Source organism: Dermacentor albipictus, chromosome 3 (assembly GCF_038994185.2).
Source record: "Dermacentor albipictus isolate Rhodes 1998 colony chromosome 3, USDA_Dalb.pri_finalv2, whole genome shotgun sequence".
Taxonomy (NCBI): Eukaryota; Metazoa; Arthropoda; class Arachnida; order Ixodida; family Ixodidae; genus Dermacentor; species Dermacentor albipictus.
This window is the reverse complement of record NC_091823.1, coordinates 43,278,688-43,296,525: the sequence shown is the minus strand read 5'-3', so window position 1 is coordinate 43,296,525 and position 17,838 is coordinate 43,278,688. Positions and strand designations below refer to the sequence as shown.

The window sequence follows — 17,838 nt, the reverse complement described above, 5'->3', positions numbered from 1 at the left end:
TAAGAGTGGGCGCGCTGTCCTGTGTCTGAGCTATTTCGCAAGATGACAGCAACAGTAGAAAAGTCGAAGGAAGTACAGCAAATTTAATTTCGTTTCAAATACAACGAAGCTTTCAGACAAAAATCTCCCGAATAAACTGATGCGCATCCACAACAAAGGCAAATAAATCACGTTAACAGCCTTGGACATCATTTTTACATGAACTTGCATTAACAGCCTACGAAAAAAATAGGTTGCTTCACTGCAAAGTCGTGTGTTTTGGCGAAACGAACAGCGTTGATACGTCAGTATATCACTCCGAGTCTGGAGAGACGTCAGAAAAGCTGCGGGCCATATGTTTTATACACCAACTAAAATTGAGGGATATGCAGTGACGCAGTGCTTAAGCAACGCGGCAACGCACTTGTGAAGCGACACTCATTTCAGAGATTGAATGAACGTGGCGCTCTACGCGTTCCTGTAGCACGTGTGCAACGAGACACACAGCCAACTTCGCTTATCAATAAATACTCCTTTCGCCAGCACAGGATGAATTCTAGGCACACATCGAAAAACGTTTCTTTTTTTTAAGTATTACCGCATGTGTTGAGCTTGTTGCGCAGTTTCTTCAGCGGCCGACAATCGGGCAAGACTTCGGGATAAAAGAGAAGGCTGCATTTTGTTTGAGTCGACAGCGCAGGGCTAGGTTTATTTAGTGTATCGGGAGCTGCCCTGCGCCGCGATAAAGGCCGCCTATAGAGTTACTAGCCACTGTGCTATGGCGGGACGCCAGCCCGCGCGGCTGCTTCGGGAGGCTATGCCACAGCAGGGTTCGCGCCTGGTGCCGCGACTGCACCCTCTGGACCCTCCGGTGGCGACTGGGCCTCGTGTCCGGGCTCGTGTTCCGCCCCTTCTTGGCCAGCGGCTCCTTCCGCCCCGGGCTCTGCAGAGGCCGGCGGCGGTTCCGAGGCGCTGGCCACGGTCGCCGGGGACCGCATGGCCTTACTGAGCGCCTTCTTCTCCACCCAGTAGATGATGGCGCACAGTACGGCCACCTCGACGCAGATGCAGACGAAAGGAATCAGCGCCGCGTACTTGCCCTTCACCTCGACCGTGTGCTCGAACTCGACGTTCTCCTTGGTGTTGTCCACCTTGCACACGTACTTGCCGGCGTCTTCCGTCTTGAGCTGCTTGAAGCGGAGCAAGGCGTCGTCGACCTCCTCGAACTTCTCCAAGGTCACGCGCTCGTCAACATGCAGCGGCTCGCCGTCCTTGGTCCAGACCAGAGTGAACGTCTTGGGGTAGCCGACGACGGCGACCGCGATGAACGCCTCCTTGCTCTCGACCCAGGCCGAGGGTGCGGTCGAGTGCCGCTCGCTCAGAGTGGCCGACAGCTTGAAGAAGACGCTTATGGAGACCGCGTCCGCTCCGGCCATGCACTTGTACAGGCCGGCGTCTTCGACGGTCGGCTTCTCGATGGTCAGGCTCCACGTGGTCATGTTTTCGAGCACCTTGAGCCGCGCGTCGTCGTCGGCTATGGGGCCGTCCCCTTCTTTCTCCCACTTGACCGGAACGCTCTGCTGGCCCGAGTCGCAGCTCAGCACGAACGGCGCGCTCGGGTCGATGGTGAGGCCGCTGCCGGTGGTCTCCTCGTTGGTGGTGATGGCGAGGGCGCTGACCAGCAGCTGGGTGGACACCTGGGAGGCGAGCCGGTCGCTGCAGTGCATGTGCGACGCTCGACACGTGTACCTGGAGAGGGAACGCACCACCCCCCCTGGCGGTCATCCAACGGCACTTCCCAAAAGGAGTCGAGCAGATCAGTTCGTGCGGAAACGCGAGCGTGGGGGGCAAATATCACGATTAAGAGAAGTTCGGTATACCACTGAGATTGGGCGTGCTGGTGTACCCCTGAAACCAAATGAGCATGCAGCTGAAGAGAAGCCACGAAAAGAAAGTGAAAAATATTATCTGGATCACACCCGTTGTCGGAATTGGGTTAATCCAAGCTTTCTTTGGAGTTTTCGGGGAATTCCGTTTATGTTAACTCTAGGGAACATCTGTTTCCTCCACACTCGTAATTTGGCCCCGTTTGTGTTGTAGCTCGCGTCTGTCCTCGGTAGATATGAATAAATCACCGCTGGTTGTCCCGGTCAAACAGCGCAAGATAGCAGTGAGCACACAGAAAGTGGATGGCAGAGGCAAAAAAACCTCTGCTTAGAAAAAAAAAACGACAAAAAAAAGAACGCGTGGATTTCTGAGACATACAAACCCATGTGAATTTTCTTTTTTAACTTCTTGCTGTACGCGAAATTTTCAGATGTACATTCAGATGTACGCGAAATTTTCTTTCTTTTTTTTTCGAATTCGTCGGTTGAGCCGATTCCTGCTAGCCTTTTCTCATTGCAAGTCAGTGTTTTGCGCACAGGCGGTGGTCCCTACTGATGCGTATCGACAGCGACACGAGGACTTTGCGTTTCGGACCACTTTTGTTTATAATTCATATTAATGACCTGTGTGACATCCCCGAGTCTCCTCAATTAGTTATGCATGCAGACGATACTGACATATTCATTACAGCTGCTACTATTACAGAGCTTGAACGGAAAGTTAACATTTACCTCACGCAACTTTCTATCTGGTTACAACATGACAGTTACAAATGGATTCTTCTAAAACAAAATATGTGATAGTTGTTCCTACTAATAAACCACGTAACTGCAATACGCCTATTCTTTCTGAATACAAGATGATAGAACATGTGAAACTTCAGGAATTTCTCGAAGTGTGGTTCCAGGAAAATTTGGCCTGGAACATGCACGTCGACCGAATTGATATGGAACCAAGTAGAACTGTTGGTTGCTTATATAGAGTGAGCACCCTGATTCCTCCATGGTTGCAACATTGCTTGTACTACACACTTTCTTTATCTATTGCATAATTTGGGGGGCACTACTTCGCAAAAAGTTATAATAAATTGATAGTACTGCAAAAAAGAGTCTTACCTGCATTCGAGTGATACCGTGGCTTTGTACAAAACTTTAGAACCAAGCCACCTTTTATAAAACATGCCATGGTCAAGGCAAACCAGGTCTCTTACTATGAGTTGATGCAATGAACGACCCCACGTAATCGCATTACGTGAGCGATGCTCTACGAAATGAGCACCGCCGAATATATATATATATATATATATATATATATATATATATATATATATATATATATATATATATATATATATATATATATATATATATGTGTGTGTGTGTGTGTGTGTGTGTGTGTGTGTGTGTGTGTGTGTGTGTGTGTAGTATGTATGTTCGGCGGTGCAAACGGCAACATGGAAATGATGGGTACGGTACTTGGATTTGCCTAGACTATGTCCTTCTGGCTGCGAACAGCTCTTGTGGCTGTATGAATACAGTTAGCTTCAACAAAATATTGCGTTCTATGTGGAAGAATTCGCAATAATAATAAACGTCTGCGGAGACTCGTCGCACTGCCGCTTTTAGGAAACTATGATTGCTTGGAACATTCAAAAGACAAAGCGTAGTGAATAATGCCGCAACCAGCTCTTGGAGCAAACAAAAAAAAAAGAATACAATGCCGTGTACTACTCGTCGTTCGCATAAATGAGAAGCAGGGTGGTTAACCGAGGGGCCCGATTTTTATTAGACATATCATAACAAGCCAACAACACTGATACCAAGGACAACATAGGGGAAATTACTTGTGCTTAATAAATGAAATAACGAAACGATAAATTAATGGAGATGAAAGTGGATGTGCGAAGGTTGTGGGATTGTTCCCCACCTGCGGCAAGTTGCTTTTTCATCCACTTTCATTTCCTTAAATTTACCGTTTCTTTATTTCATTTAATAAGCGCAACTAATTTCCCCTATGTTGTCCTTGGTGTCAGTGTTTGTTGGCTTCTTATGTCATTGTTCGCATGCTATCTAAACAATCGCTACACCATGTTTAGTTGTTTTGTACGAAACTTCGCGAGGGCTGACTGCACGGACGAAGAGCCGTTTCAAGTAAAGTTATTCATTCATGCGGGCCGTGCCACAGCTCGTTTCTTCATGCTTCAACGCTCTTGCTGTTCCACGAGTGGGTGTTGTTCGTTCAGCCAACCGCCTAATACCCTAGTTGCACAGGCAGCTTAACCGCGGTTAAACTTAACCGTGGTTAACTCGCTCTACCGTGGTTAACGCGAACCGTAGACCACCAGAATTACACGGGCTAATCCCAATCACGGTTAATGGTCTGATGACGCTTCGCGTGATCTCTTGTGTACAGGCTGCATTTTGAATCATTTTTCTTTGACATTTCATTACAGTGGCATAAAGATGTTCTTTTTCAGCAAAACAATTGTCACATTTGGGAGTTTTAACGTGTAAGACTGCGTTTTGCACGTGTAGGTTATTTATTTTCGATACTCCTGCTCTCTGTAGTGAGCATGCCTGGTGGGCATACAACCATATAAGAAGTCAGAATTAGTGTCACAAATGGGTAAATATAAAATAAAGTCCACTGAACGAAGAGGTAAAAAAAATTTCTTAATCTTCAAATGAATGTTTCAACTAACAAACATTGGTTACATAAGTAAAGGGAGTACAACTTTACGCGAATGCATTTTGGAACTGTACGCTTGCATTTACAAAAAAAAAAGAAGAAGAAAGGAAGAAAAGGCAGTGCTTTCAGGTGTTAATGTATGTGCACTGCGATTTCACATTGCACAAATTATCACAAAAAAGTACATGTTAAAAATGCTGAAGTTATAAGTGTAAACGCAGTGCCATGAAGCTGGATAGGAAAGTGAGACGCACACAAACACAGAGCGTTTGTGTGTGTCTCACTTGTCCAAATTGATTGCGCTGTTTTTAAATTTTTAAATTTGTGCGTAGCCGTCATCTCTGTGTAGAGGCGCGCGTTTCGACTACTTGAGCGTAGAGCGGCGAGATTATCTTCATAAATACGCATCAGTGCCTCGATTGTCGAGTCAGGCCAACTGATACGCTTTTTGAAAGATATCTGGGAAGCGCCAGCGCTGCACTCGGGAGAAGTACCGTCCGCCATTTTGCCCGAAACGTCGGTTACACTAAACCGAGGTTGCCAAGCTCGGTTGGCGGTCAAGCGCGGTTAGCGGCCTAACCGCCGTTTCACCTGCCGTGTACGTAACCGCGCTAACCGCGTTTAGCGATTACCGCGGTTACGTTAACCGCGGTTAAGGTCGCTCGTGTAACAGGGGTATAACATGGCACCAAAAATTGAGCTAAACTTTCCATAGACCAAGGTCCTTCCTTACCTGTTGCGGTCCTGAAGAGAGACGCGCCGAATAGTAAGCTTGGCGTTCTCGACGCCGTTCTTCCCAGGCGACAGGAGAAGCCGATCCGAAGGCGTAAGCGGCGCGTCCCCGAGAAACCACGAGACGCGCGGAGGTGGCTGGGTGTCGATATTGCACATGATGCTGAAGGATTTGTTCACCTGGGAGAGAAATGGCGGCTTGAGTGGGTCATCGCTCTATAGGTTCGGAAGACTATAGGCGCCCACTGTTACTTTTTCGACATGGGGTAACCGTCTAGAACAAAGCACAAACAACCGTCGTGGGAATGATATATGTATATGAACTAAAACATGCATTATGTATGACACACGTCTTAACTGGGAGCAGCACATGAGCCCGACAGTGGAGCACCTACAGTGTTGCAGTACCCAGCACGCCATACGGCAGTACCGTGGTTTCATCGCTCTGTAAGAAAGCTTTAAGAATACAGGTAGGGAGACGAAACAAATACAGGAAGTTAAACGACGACACGGGCAGTAACTTCTGACTGGCTTATTCAGTACGCAAAAGCAGATTTGAATATTGACGCAACAAGGTGACGTGCGCAGAAAACGCGAAATTGAAAATGACAGAGCCGGGAATACAAAGAATTCCTATCGGGACGACCAGCTGTCGAAGATGACGGTTTCGGAAGCGTGCAGTGAAACGAAAGTTTCACCGATGCTGACGATTCCATTAATCTTAATCTGCTTCTGATTTAACAACCGTTCAACCGGATTTAAGTAACATACGTGATTGGTGCCTCACCTGGCGCATGGAGCTCAACATTAATAAATGCGAATCTATGCGCATTTATTAACAACTTGCTCTATCTACACCCTCAATGTCTGCACATTGCAATTTGTTGAATTCTGCCGTTACTTGGGGCTCATATAACAACCGATCTGTCTTGGAAGCATCATATACCATACCTAGTGTCTAAAGCTAACCGCTTCTTAGGATACTTGAAAGATAAATTTTTTTTCGCTTGCACCTGTTTCATTAAAGCGACTGTTGCGCACAACTTAGGTCCGCCCCCAATTGGAATATGCCTCATCCGTCTGGGATCCTCATCAGGTCACATTAACCCACTAAATTGAATCAGTACAATATGGCTCTGTTCGTTTCAACCTAGCTAACTACCATCGATCGCACTGCTAGTGTTACATTAATGAAGACTACCCTTCAAATCCCTTTATTATCGCGTTACAGAAAGAAATCGCGCATTTCGTTTTTTCATAGAATCTACTACCACAAGGCATCCCTTCGCTGCCTTCGGATCCACCAAGCGCCTTATTTTTCATCTCGCCGCGATCACGTACATAAAGTTAATGTGCTCCGTCATGACACTACGTGGGCTCACAATCATTCCTTCCTAGTAAATCGATCGACTGGAATAATCTACCTGAATCTGCGTGAAGCATCAGTGAGCCCACTCGTTTTAAGAACGCAGTCATTAACATGCCATGATGTGTGGTGCCAAACGGTATGATTATATTCTTATTCGTGGACATTTCCTCTTTGGTAAAGTGTACGCTTCGTGTATTTAATTACTCAATATTATGTAAGCGATTTTTTTCAGTTGTTATTGAAGCATTACCACTTTTTTTTCAACGACTTCATTTGATCCCTGTACTGTGGTTTCTTAGAGCTAATCCTGTGTTTCTTTTACTGTTGCATTGTATTCTCGCCCGTCCCCTCTGCAATGTATTACTATGAAGCTTGAAGGCCTTACAATTGCATAAATGAATAAATAGAACCTAGGAACAACTGAACGCGGGGGGGGGGGAGGAGGGGGGGTCGCTCTTTCTCTTCCAGAGCTCGACTGCTTGGGAAGGTGTTGACTGTGTTCTATGCCTGGACGAGGATGAACAGACCTCTCCCTGTTTTCAAACAGCGTGACGTCAGTGCCAGGGCCCCTCCCATCCCCGGCACCTCCAAAGTGGCTTTACACGATTTCTCTGCATAAGAGTGCTGCTTCTACATCAACTGCCGCGATCGCAAATTCCTGCATATATTGCTACTTTTTGAAGCGATAGCATTTACGAACTGTGCTTGGAAAGTGTGATCGTCCCCGTTTTACCGGCACTGCAAGCAGCGTTGTTGCCCAGTGCATGGTTCCCTAAAGGCAACATGTATTGATTTCGTAAGTGTGTGCCTCTTCAGTAGATCAAACAGCCACAAAAAATTAATTACTATTCGAAAGCGAACGTTTTATCAGATGATGCACATATTCAGGGTGCCGAAATCATACCTCGCTAAAATGACTGGTCTTCGAACAATCCTTTGTAATCCTTTGTCGTGAAGGTAGTAATTTGCGCTCCATTTACGCTGTGGCTTTAAACAACATACGAGATAAACTTCGTCTACAACTATCAGCCACACTCATCGCGGCGGCTCAGTGGAGCCGTACCAAGTGGCGGAGCCCAAATTCATATGACGCAGGAATGCTTGATACCCTAAATTTAGGAACATATGGTAAGAGACCCACGTGTTCAAAATTAATGCGAAGCCTTTCCTTACATTGTCCCCCACAGGCCACTGTGCACCATTATTTTATTTTAATTATTAGCCAAGATCATGTGAATGTACAAAGCAAAAGCGTACGTAAGCACACAGTCCTTTGCGCGGTAACTTCACTGTGTCTGTTGCCTCCCTTTTCTGCTCTCAACTTTGTAAGACCCAACTGTTGCATGTTTATGTGCATCACCAAAGCATGAAGTCCTTGCCGTAAAGGTGAGTATAACAATAAAAAAAAAGGACAGCTTAATTTCAATTAATAGCCGTGACATCTGCGTTAAAACGCGATAATTTCAATGGCTTGCCTCTTCGGCACCCCCTGATGAAATGCATACACGCAGCTGCAGCAGTGTTCAAAACATGCTAGGAGCTCATTTATAGTCTTACCATCCAGTTGAAAGATGATTATTCAGTATTTTCCCTTTTCTTCCTTCTTTTTTGTTTTGCACACAGAGCAGATGGCACCGAGATACGTGCACTCACTAATCATCGCGTCTCATTTATTCCCACCTGTTCAAGAATTACGAGTCCTGAAGTTCTATCGGCGCCTGATCTCTTCTACTGGCCTGGCCTTATTACATGCAACACGCGTCCACAGACTCGCAAGCGAGATGTATTGCTCATCACGCAGCGCGCGCGCGCGTGCGCGTGTGTGCGTGTGTGCGTGTTTAACGACTAGCATGCGCTCATTCGGAGCTTTACGGTACCTGACCTGTCACGCTTAAGCACCCTCAAGACCTGCCGTGATTGGTTAATGGCAGTGATGTTGGGCTGCTGAGCACGAAGTCGCGGGATCGAATCCAGGCCACGGCCGCCGCATTTTGATAGGGGGTGAAATGCGAAAATACCCGTGTACTTAGATTTAGGTGCACGTTAAAGAAACTCGGGTGGTCCAAATTTCCGGAGTTCCCCACTACGGCGTGCCTCATAATCAGATGGTGGTTTTGGCACGTAAAACCTCATAAGTTTAAGCATCCTCAACCGACCACTCAAAGTCACCGTGGGTCTAGCTGCGGACTCACCCTGGCCTTCTGGTAGGCCGGCATCGGTTCGATGGCGATCGGCGCGGCTACGCTGACGCTCAGGCCGGCGCCGCCGCTGCCCAGGCACGTGTAGGTGCCGGCATCCGAGACTTGCGCGTCGTGGACGATCAAGCGTCCCGGCTCGACGACGTAGCGCTCGCGGAAGCCCTGGCGCAGCGCCTCGTCGTCCTTGTACCAAGTCACCGAGCGGCCCGTGCCGGACAGCTCGCACGAAATCTCCAGCGACCTGTTCGGCGACTGCAAATACCGTCCTCGTTGCGCACACGGTGACGCAGCCGGCACAGCACGGTCCCTACAACTTAGTTTTTCCGAAGACGCGGTAAAATCGTCCCGGGTGGTAGCACGGGATCTAAAGCACGCTTTAGAAGGCTTCCGGACGTTGCGAAGTCCAGGAGCCTAGCTTTCTCGCGTACCCTCCCGGACTTTGCGGACCGTGGCGGCGGCGGCGGATGAAAGAACATAACCGATCTCAATAATTACAAGCTTTGCGATAATTTTGAGAGATAAGACTAAGGCAAAGCTTATTTTGTCAGCATTTCTTGCTATCGTGATCAAGTATAACAAAGGAAAATTTGGCTCTAAGCGGGCGACCTGAGCGCCACCATATTGTCACGCTGGTCAGAACTTAGGCAGACCGCGCTCCTCATTTAGGCTTTCCACTCTTGTCAGGGTGTGGCTCGGGCCGCTCAACTGACGCCGCCAATCAGTGGTATTTCGTGTTTTCACTCTATGCACGTCAAGGTCGAAGAAGTATACATTAAATAGCGCGTGCTCAGAATATCGGATGTGAGCACAACTTCACGTCCTCAGGCACGTGACTATATACGGCAAGGAAACACGAACCAGATGACGGCAGTCTCGCTGGACGTCTCTGCTCACTAGCCTGCTGCCAGGCGGTAGCGAAGGCAGCACGCTTAGCCGGTGTGCGTCGCGGAGGTTGATACCGCAGGAGTAGTCGCCCGAATGGCCAGGCTGAGCGTGCGCGACGTACAGGGTGTTCATCTGCAGGGCGAAGCACAAGGCTTGACCAAATGAGGCTCACGCTGCTGGCCGCAGGGCCGCATTTGCGAAGACGTCCGTAAACTACATATACACAGCGGTTCGCAAAAGACGGGTGCCGCGGCTAATCGTGATAGGCAACATACACTGGCCATAGGCTATATATGACTAACATTCACAAACACTTCAAACGAACGAAAATGAACTCTCTTTAAATTCAGTCCCAGTGCCCTTATTCACACTTCCTTTATATAATTACAGTCTGCAATAACGAGGCACATCGGGTCTGGTTTCGCCATCGCTTGGTTAGATATCTTGCTCAGCAGGCGACAGTATACCTCGCAGTCAAAGAGTTTTCTTACCTAAATAATGCTATTCGGATCACGGGCTGAATGAATGCACAGAGCTTTCATTTCTAAGTGTTCTTTGCCATCATCAAGTTGCTTTCGCTAATGACATGTCCAGAATCAGGATAGGCTAAAATTGCTATTACTAGCAGTTATAGCGAAATAGAGATTTAGTGCCTAGGGGTCAAATTCACGAAGCTTTAGGCTCGTAAGTGCGGTTTGCCATTGACCGGCCGCCTTCTTTTGTCACGACTGGACATTACGAACACTTCTATAGTAAGTGCTTGTTTTAGTATGTGTGAACTTGACCCTTCACTCAGGACCCGGCTTCACATAGCCGTTCGTTTCCAATTATGGCTCGCGCGGGCGAGCGTTGAGCATTCGAATGGTATCGCAGCCAAAGCGGCGCCTTATATATGGTCGACCACCTAGTTCGCAAGGCGCCAAACTTGTGAACAGGCGGGTTTATTGGGCGATTAACGCGCATTACGCAGCATCTGTAATGATTGTCGCCTGCCTTTTTATTACGCCTATAAAAGTTACTTTTATCAATTGTTGCTAAACATTGGGACACAGCTAGTAACATACGTGCTGAGACCAACCTTCGCATCAAGCAAACACAAGAAGCGTTCGCGCATTAACAGGCCAGTGTTTTACTAAATGATACGCGCACCCATTAAGCGAAAATTAACATTTCTGTGAGCCGGAACGAGCACGCATGGTTTTGAGAGCGTTGTCTTCTTTTGTAGGAATACCGTAACGCTACTTTATCAGTTCACACAGGACAACACGCAGTCTCCAACGATCGTCCTACACGCTCCGTCAACCAAGGCTACGTATGTTCCCTCTCTTGACCAATACACGCTACGCGACAACAGAAAACGCGCACCCAAAGCGTGCGCTAGGAAACCCTGAACAGCAGCGTCCCTGCGTACTGGGCTTATGCAGGGACACTAGAGGTAACAGGATTGATCAAACATGGTTCCTTTGCCAAAGTTGCCCACTATAGACGGAACACGCAAGATAGAAATGGCAACACTGAAAGCGTCAAGTTAATCGCAATGTTTAGCGGTCCAAATGCCTACCGTAGCATATTTGCTTCAATCGGGAACCACATGAAACTCATTTCGCTTATATTTCAAATTTAAGCAGTCGTAATAGTAAACAAAGGACGCACTGGTGCCAGGCGGTGTCACTTCCGACTCTATAAAAAGAAAACAAACAAGAACGCTGGAAATGCATTTCATATAATACCAGTTTAAATCTCGCAATTTCTGTGTATTGCATTGCGCAACGCTGTAGACGAAATCCGTGGGTGCTGTTCTGCCGGAAACTATAAAATTCTACCATGCTTGCGTTTCGAGCCAATCGGAGAAAGCGTTGACGCCCCGCGAGCCAATCATGGAGCTGGCGAGATGACGAATTCGTCGTCTCGCTCCGCGGCGGAGGGTGACGGCGTGCGTGCTATAGCACCCGACCCAGCATCGGCAGCCGAAAAATCTACAGCCACGGAGCTCCCAAGCCCTGTCCGGATAGCACCTTTCTGCCGTCGTCGGTGACGTCCTCGTGGAAAAGGAAGTGGCCCCAGGAAGGTAGCGGCAGCCCGTCCTTGTGCCAGTCGGGCTCGGTGTGGGGCTCGGTGACGCAGGCCACGAAGAAGCTGTCACCTTCGGCCACGTGCGCGTCACCAAGGTACGTGGCGACCCGGGCGCACTCGGCCGCCAGGAACAGCTGGAGGAGCAGAGGCAACAGCAACGCGGCGGCGTCCATGGACGGCCTTTCTTTGTCTTGCTGGTGAACAAGCCGGAACGAATGGCGAGAGAACGCGCCGCGCGTGCGGGCAGCGAACGATGGGACCGTGACACGAGCGCCCGTGCTGGGATGACGACGACGACTCTGAACAATGGCACATACCCGCAACCTCGGATGGGCTCATGGGAGCGGTCGGTAGGATCAAAAGCAAGGAACAAGAGCGAGAAAGAAAAAAGATGTAGTAGTAGTAGTAGTAGTAGTAGTAGTAGTACTAGTAGTAGTAGTTGTAGTAGTGGTGGTGGTGGTGGTGGTGGTGGTGGTGGTAGTAGTAGGAGTAGTAGTAGTAGTAGTAGTAGTAGTAGTAGTAGTAGTAGTAGTAGTAGTAGTAGTAGTATTAGTAGTAGTAGTAGTAGTAGTAGTAGTAGTAGTAGTACTAGTAAAATTAGAGCCTATAGTTTACACGCACGTGTAGTTCAGTAGTCATCCTGTACCATAAGAAACACAAAGCGAAAGTGTGATCACAGCTAGAGGACCATGCTGTGTTCTTCGTCTGCTCTGTATACACACGGCGCACGCCCATCCGTATTGGTTCCACTATTTTCACGCGCTTTCCGTGTTCTTATTACGGAAATGATGCGTAATCGATGGGAAATGCTCTCTGCGTGAATTTTACGAAAAGCGTTTGGAAGCAGCGCCTTTTCAGCACATTTCATATTCTTTAGTCACTTATCATTTATCTTAATTCCTGGCGTTTGGTCCCGCTACGCGTTTCCCGAAAATAATTTTTAAAAACGAAAGAAAAATTGTCGTTCTCTGTTTCTCAGTCCTGTATATTGGTACACTTTGTACCGACCTGTTGACACCATCGCACTATCCATACGCTGTCGCTTGCGGTACCTAACCTGCTTTCCTGACGCCTCGCCCAAGGAGTCACAAACCAAACACCCCTATTTGCCAAAGTAGAGTTTACCGTACTTTTGGTAATGATGTCGGCTGTGTCGTTTGTAGTCTTCAGTATATTATCATCGTCAGATCCTTATGCACACTGCAGGATCTGACGATGGCATACCTTATGGACCTTATGGCACTGCAGCGGTAATTAGAGATCTCCCAGAGATCTCCAATTACCCCTGTCTTGAGCCTGTATGTACTAAGAGGCAGTGCTGCACCACGTACTGAAAGTAGCTTATTCATAGGCTCAAGGCAACGAACATGAGTGCTAAGTAAAGTTTACTTTGTGAAGAATAAAGCGTGTAGCACTGAAGAGCGAAACTAAACAATGAAAAAAAACGAAGCTCGCTAGTCACCTTCTCCTGCCTTGCAAAGACGGCCTGTGTATAGAAAGCTATCTTGGTTCTCCACAAGAAAAGCAGAAAGTTACCTATCAAGAAAGGGTTCAGGCAGGGAGACAATCTCTCCAGTGCTAATTCACTGCATACTTAGACGAAGTGTTGAAGCTATTATATTGGGAAGACTTAGGTGTGAGGGTCAACGGCGAATATATCAGCAACCTTCGGTTGGCAGATGACGTTGCCCTGTTCAGCAACACTGGGGACGAATTACAACAAATGATTGAGGAGTTTAACAAACAATATGTAAGAGTGAGGTTGAAGATTAATATGTAGAAGACATAAATAATGTTCAATATCCTGGCAGGGGAACAGGAATTCAGTATCGACAGTCAGCCTTTAGAGTCTGTACAGGAATACGTTTATATAAATCAATTATTCACAAGGAACCCTGGTCATGAGAAAATTTACAGAAGTATAAGAATGAGTTGGAGTGTATACGGCAGGCATTGCCAAATCCTGAGTGGGAGCTTACCTCTGTCGTATAAAAAAAGTGTACAATCATTGCATTGAATGAATGAACTCGGGGGTTTTACGTAGTGGGGACTCCGGATGAATTTTCACCACCAGGAGATCTTTACTGTGCCCCAATGCATAGGACATGGGCGTTCTTGCTTTCTGCCCGCATCCAAATACAGAGTCATTGCATTCTACGAGTGCTAACATAAAAGGGGGAGAAACTTGGAGGTTAACAAGAAAGCGCGCGAACAAGTTAAGGTCTGCGCAAAGAGCGATGGAACGAAAAATGTTCGGTGTAACGGTAATACTCAGAAAAAAAAAGCGGTGTGGTTTAATGAGCGAACAGCGATAGCCGATATTCTAGTTGACATTAAGAGAAAAAGCGGAGCTGGGCAGGCCATGTAATGCGCAGGGTAGATAACCGGTTGACCATTATAGTTACAGAATGGGTACCGAGGAAAGGGGAGTGCAGTGAAAGACAGTGGAAAACTAGGTGGGGTGATTAAGCTGGGAAATTTACAGGCGCAAGCTAGAATGAGCTAACGCAAGACAGGGGTAACTTGAAATTGCATGGAGAGGCATTCGTCCTGCAGTGGACATAAAAATTGACGGCGGCTGCTGCTTGCTGCTGTAGAAAGAAACTGGAATTATCATAATGCTCGTTGAAAGGTAACTATGGATGTGTAACTCATAACCTAAAAGGTCGAACACTGAAAGAGGGGCTAACGGGAGCGATAACGCTGCAGTAGTCGGCGTAAATGCGACGACGGAATGGTTTCCCCCTCGGTGACCAGATGCTGCGAGGACGCGATTGCCTCTAAGGTGACCTTACAGCGATACCCGCGCAAGCTTCGAGCAATCTTGACGTTATCTGTGCCCGCCGACAGGCAGCTGAATTTCTCCTCCTAAAGTATTGCCGCTCCGCGCAGTAGCCTTAATATTGCAAGGTCTCCCGCACGCCCCACGGCACTGCGCCATTTAAACAAAGGGAGGCAACCAAGGTAAGCGGCCCGTCGGGTATGTACGCGCCCGTATCTGCTCAGAATTTCCGTCCGGCCGGGTGAAAGCCGAGATTTCCCTGTCGCGGAGATAGGTCCAAGGCTGCCGCATCGGTGATTCGCAATGTCGTGGGTAAAAGCCGTTGCAATTAGGAGAGATATCTCACGCATCTGGAAGGACAGACTCGGAAATGAACGACGTAAGACGAGGCCGTGAGCATAGGCGTAAACCGTATAGGCGGTTGCGCGCGAATGACTTGGTCATTGCGTTAGAATGTGCTGTCATGATGTCGTCACATCTAGAGAGAGAGGCATGGACACCATCAAACGACCCCCGCAAACATATTCATGCGTGCGAAAGGCTTGCAAGGTAAAGGCGCGAGAGGCACTCATGTTTAGCGAACACGCCGTCCTTTAGAAACGTAATATTCTTATAGTGCGTGCACCAAGCATCGCGGTGTCTGTCCTGTTCGAGCTTCACGATGAATTAAAATAAGTAGGTACGTCTGTACGCGATAAACAATGTTGTGCGGACTGGGGAAGTGTTCTGTAATAGTCCACCTAGTGGACATGTCCATTTCGCCTGCTGTTGAAGTTCTGATTGGCTGGGCTGGGCTGCGCGTCCACGGAAGCCAGATGCCACAGCCAATCAGCACTTGAGCAGCAGACGAAATGGACATGTCCACTAGGTGGACTCTTACAGAATACCCCCCCCCCCCCCCTGTATTGCAACAATGTTCTCTTAAAGGTGTTCACTTCGAGATCGACCTACAGGTGGCAGCACCGTCGCCGCGATAGTGTGAATAGATAGATGCTCGACGGGTCGCATTGAAATGTACATGACGGCGTTCCGCTGGTAAAGATTTGGCCCGAATTTCTAGTATAGTGAAACGTGCTAACTGCCGTCAACTGATGTTATATTGCTCTCGAACGGCACATTTATGCGCAAAATGCGCAGAACGTTTCTATTTGCTCGACGAAAGCACAAACTGTCATTCAACGGGGGACAGGCATTGCATGGTCTGTTTCGGCCCTTTTCTTGGGGCTTTCTGTGTGCGTTTCACTTGCGTTACACCTACTCTGTCAACATTCTCCGTGAGCTTTGCAATGGCTTAAAAATATCTGTATTCCTGTACAATGAAGGTAAAGTTGCAATTTATTGGGCACTCTGTATCAGTTGGATGTTTATTCGCTGTTAAGTGCAAACTGTTAATGACTTCATTTAAACAAGATAGGCCACTGTTGCGACTCTGGGGTCCGAAGAAGTGGGATATATTTTGATCGTGGAAGAGTGAGGGAACGTGGGACTGGGTCCAATATTTACGACTTTTACCACACACGTTTATATTTACATGATTCGCAAGTTTCAAAGAAGTGCGGAAAAATAAGTTCATGAAGAAGTTGTAGCAGCCGATCACTCCAGCAGTCCGTCGCTCTTTTCATTCGCTGCGTGGTCATTGTTCAGTCGCCTCCCCCAATCGGGCATCAGGAGACCGATGACCTCAGGGGCCACCAATCCGGAGATTTGTTACCCTTTCCCTCTGAAAGGAACTTCGTCGGAAACACACGCACATCACTGGGCACAAGCAATGGGATGGGGGATAGCACACTGACCCCGCCTCCGGCGTGGACACGCCAATTTGGGCGGCTGGCAGGTCAAGGACTGTCGCCACGCTGATTGCCCGAACGCCTCCTGACAGAGGTGCTCCACTGGTGGCAGAGTGAACGGGGTCACGGAATGAACGGCCGATCACAACACCACTGCGAGTTACAGTACGAAAGTAGAACATCAGGGTGCTTTAGACAATATTATTTTTATCGCCCTGGCATGGTTACACACACGACAGTGGTGCGACAAAGTTGTAATTATTTGTTGCAAAGTTGTAAAAGTTATGCTGGAAAGTTATGTTGCAAAGTTGTAAAAAAAAAGAATACTTAAAGCATGTCGATATAGTTTACCTACTTCGCTGATGCTACCACATGGCCATTTTCTGATCAATCTAAACACGTTCACCTTCCGACGTCAGTGTTGTGTTTAGTCACCAAGTTGTGACGCTGGCAACTGCAGAGACCTTTCGTTCAGATGTTAGCCAACTTCTCTGGGGTGGCATTATCCATGAAACTGGTGCTAACATAGCATATAAGGAGCTTGTAGAGGTATTTTTTTCTGTTCGCAAGAAACATGTCTATAAAATTACTAATGTGGGCAGTGGTTCCTGAAAGCCACGCGACCTACTGCGAACAATTAAAAAGAAAGATCAAATGTTTCAAAAATTTATTCGCACGTGCGATGAGGTTGATCTTACTGCCTTTAATGAATTTAGGAACACAATGAACAAGAAACTACGAAAGGTCAAAGACAGTTACTACTTAGGATCATTTTCTAGGTGCTCCGTACGGCAGGATCCTTTATGGAATCAATTAAGTTATCTGTTAAGTAGGCATGAAAGGACCGCCCCCGTCAGCATGATTCTAGATGATGGAGTGATCCTTAATGGCATGGACATGACGAATTCCCTCAATTCATATTTTGTACTCAAAAACAGCAATTTAGCAAGAAGTACATTTACTGGTACGTTGGGTCCCGGGAATGCCAGCGCCATATTTTTAGAGCCCACAGATAATTACGAGGTGTGCTCCGAGTTCATGGGTCTGAAAAATTCGTGGAGCTTTGACGCCGACGGTATACTGATTAGGCCCTTAAAGTATGTAATATACATTATTGTACCGGTCTTAGTAGATATCTTTAACCTTTGCATATCAACAGATGCCTTTCCGTCTAAGGTGCGGGTAACGTGTGATTCCGTCGTATGAAAAAGGCACCAAAGCAGTTTATCAAAGTACAGGCCAGTATCGATTCCTCCAGCCTTTTCGAAGGGTCTGGAGCGAATAATTTTAAAGAGACTCTCTAGGTTCTTCAACAATAACAACATCATACCAAAAGTTCAATATTGCTTCCAAAAAAGAGCGATCCACTGAGGTTGCTCTGCTTAACCAAAAAGCATACTTGCTCCGAAATCTTGAGGATAAGAAAGTAGTTGTCAGTGTTTTTACGGATTTCAAGCA

At 47.4% G+C, this 17,838-nt stretch overlaps 1 protein-coding gene across 1 annotated transcript; it reads right to left on the bottom strand.

Annotated features, from left to right (window-relative positions):
• Positions 1-63: 63 nt before the first annotated feature.
• LOC135902521 (hemicentin-1-like) lies at positions 64-12,070 on the bottom strand. The gene is made up of 5 exons (XM_065432637.1): positions 11,754-12,070; positions 9,712-9,870; positions 8,848-9,105; positions 5,288-5,466; positions 64-1,728 (listed from the first exon to the last, which is right to left on the bottom strand). Exons 1-5 carry the CDS (start codon positions 11,982-11,984, stop codon positions 795-797), a joined length of 1,761 nt encoding a protein of 586 aa, XP_065288709.1. The 5' UTR covers positions 11,985-12,070; the 3' UTR covers positions 64-794.
• Between the last annotated feature and the right edge of the window lie 5,768 nt (positions 12,071-17,838).

What these genes read in the sequence shown, in the direction of transcription:
- LOC135902521 (XM_065432637.1), bottom strand. Translation starts at nt 11,984, where the DNA reads ATGGACGCCGCCGCGTTGCTGTTGCCTCTGCTCCTCCAGCTGTTCCTG. An exon ending in TCACCGACGACGGCAGAAAG is followed by an intron (nt 9,871 to 11,753) that starts GTGCTATCCGGA and finishes TTCGCCCTGCAG; the next exon opens with ATGAACACCCTGTACGTCGC. An exon ending in AGCGAGACTGCCGTCATCTG is followed by an intron (nt 9,106 to 9,711) that starts GTTCGTGTTTCC and finishes CGGTATTTGCAG; the next exon opens with TCGCCGAACAGGTCGCTGGA.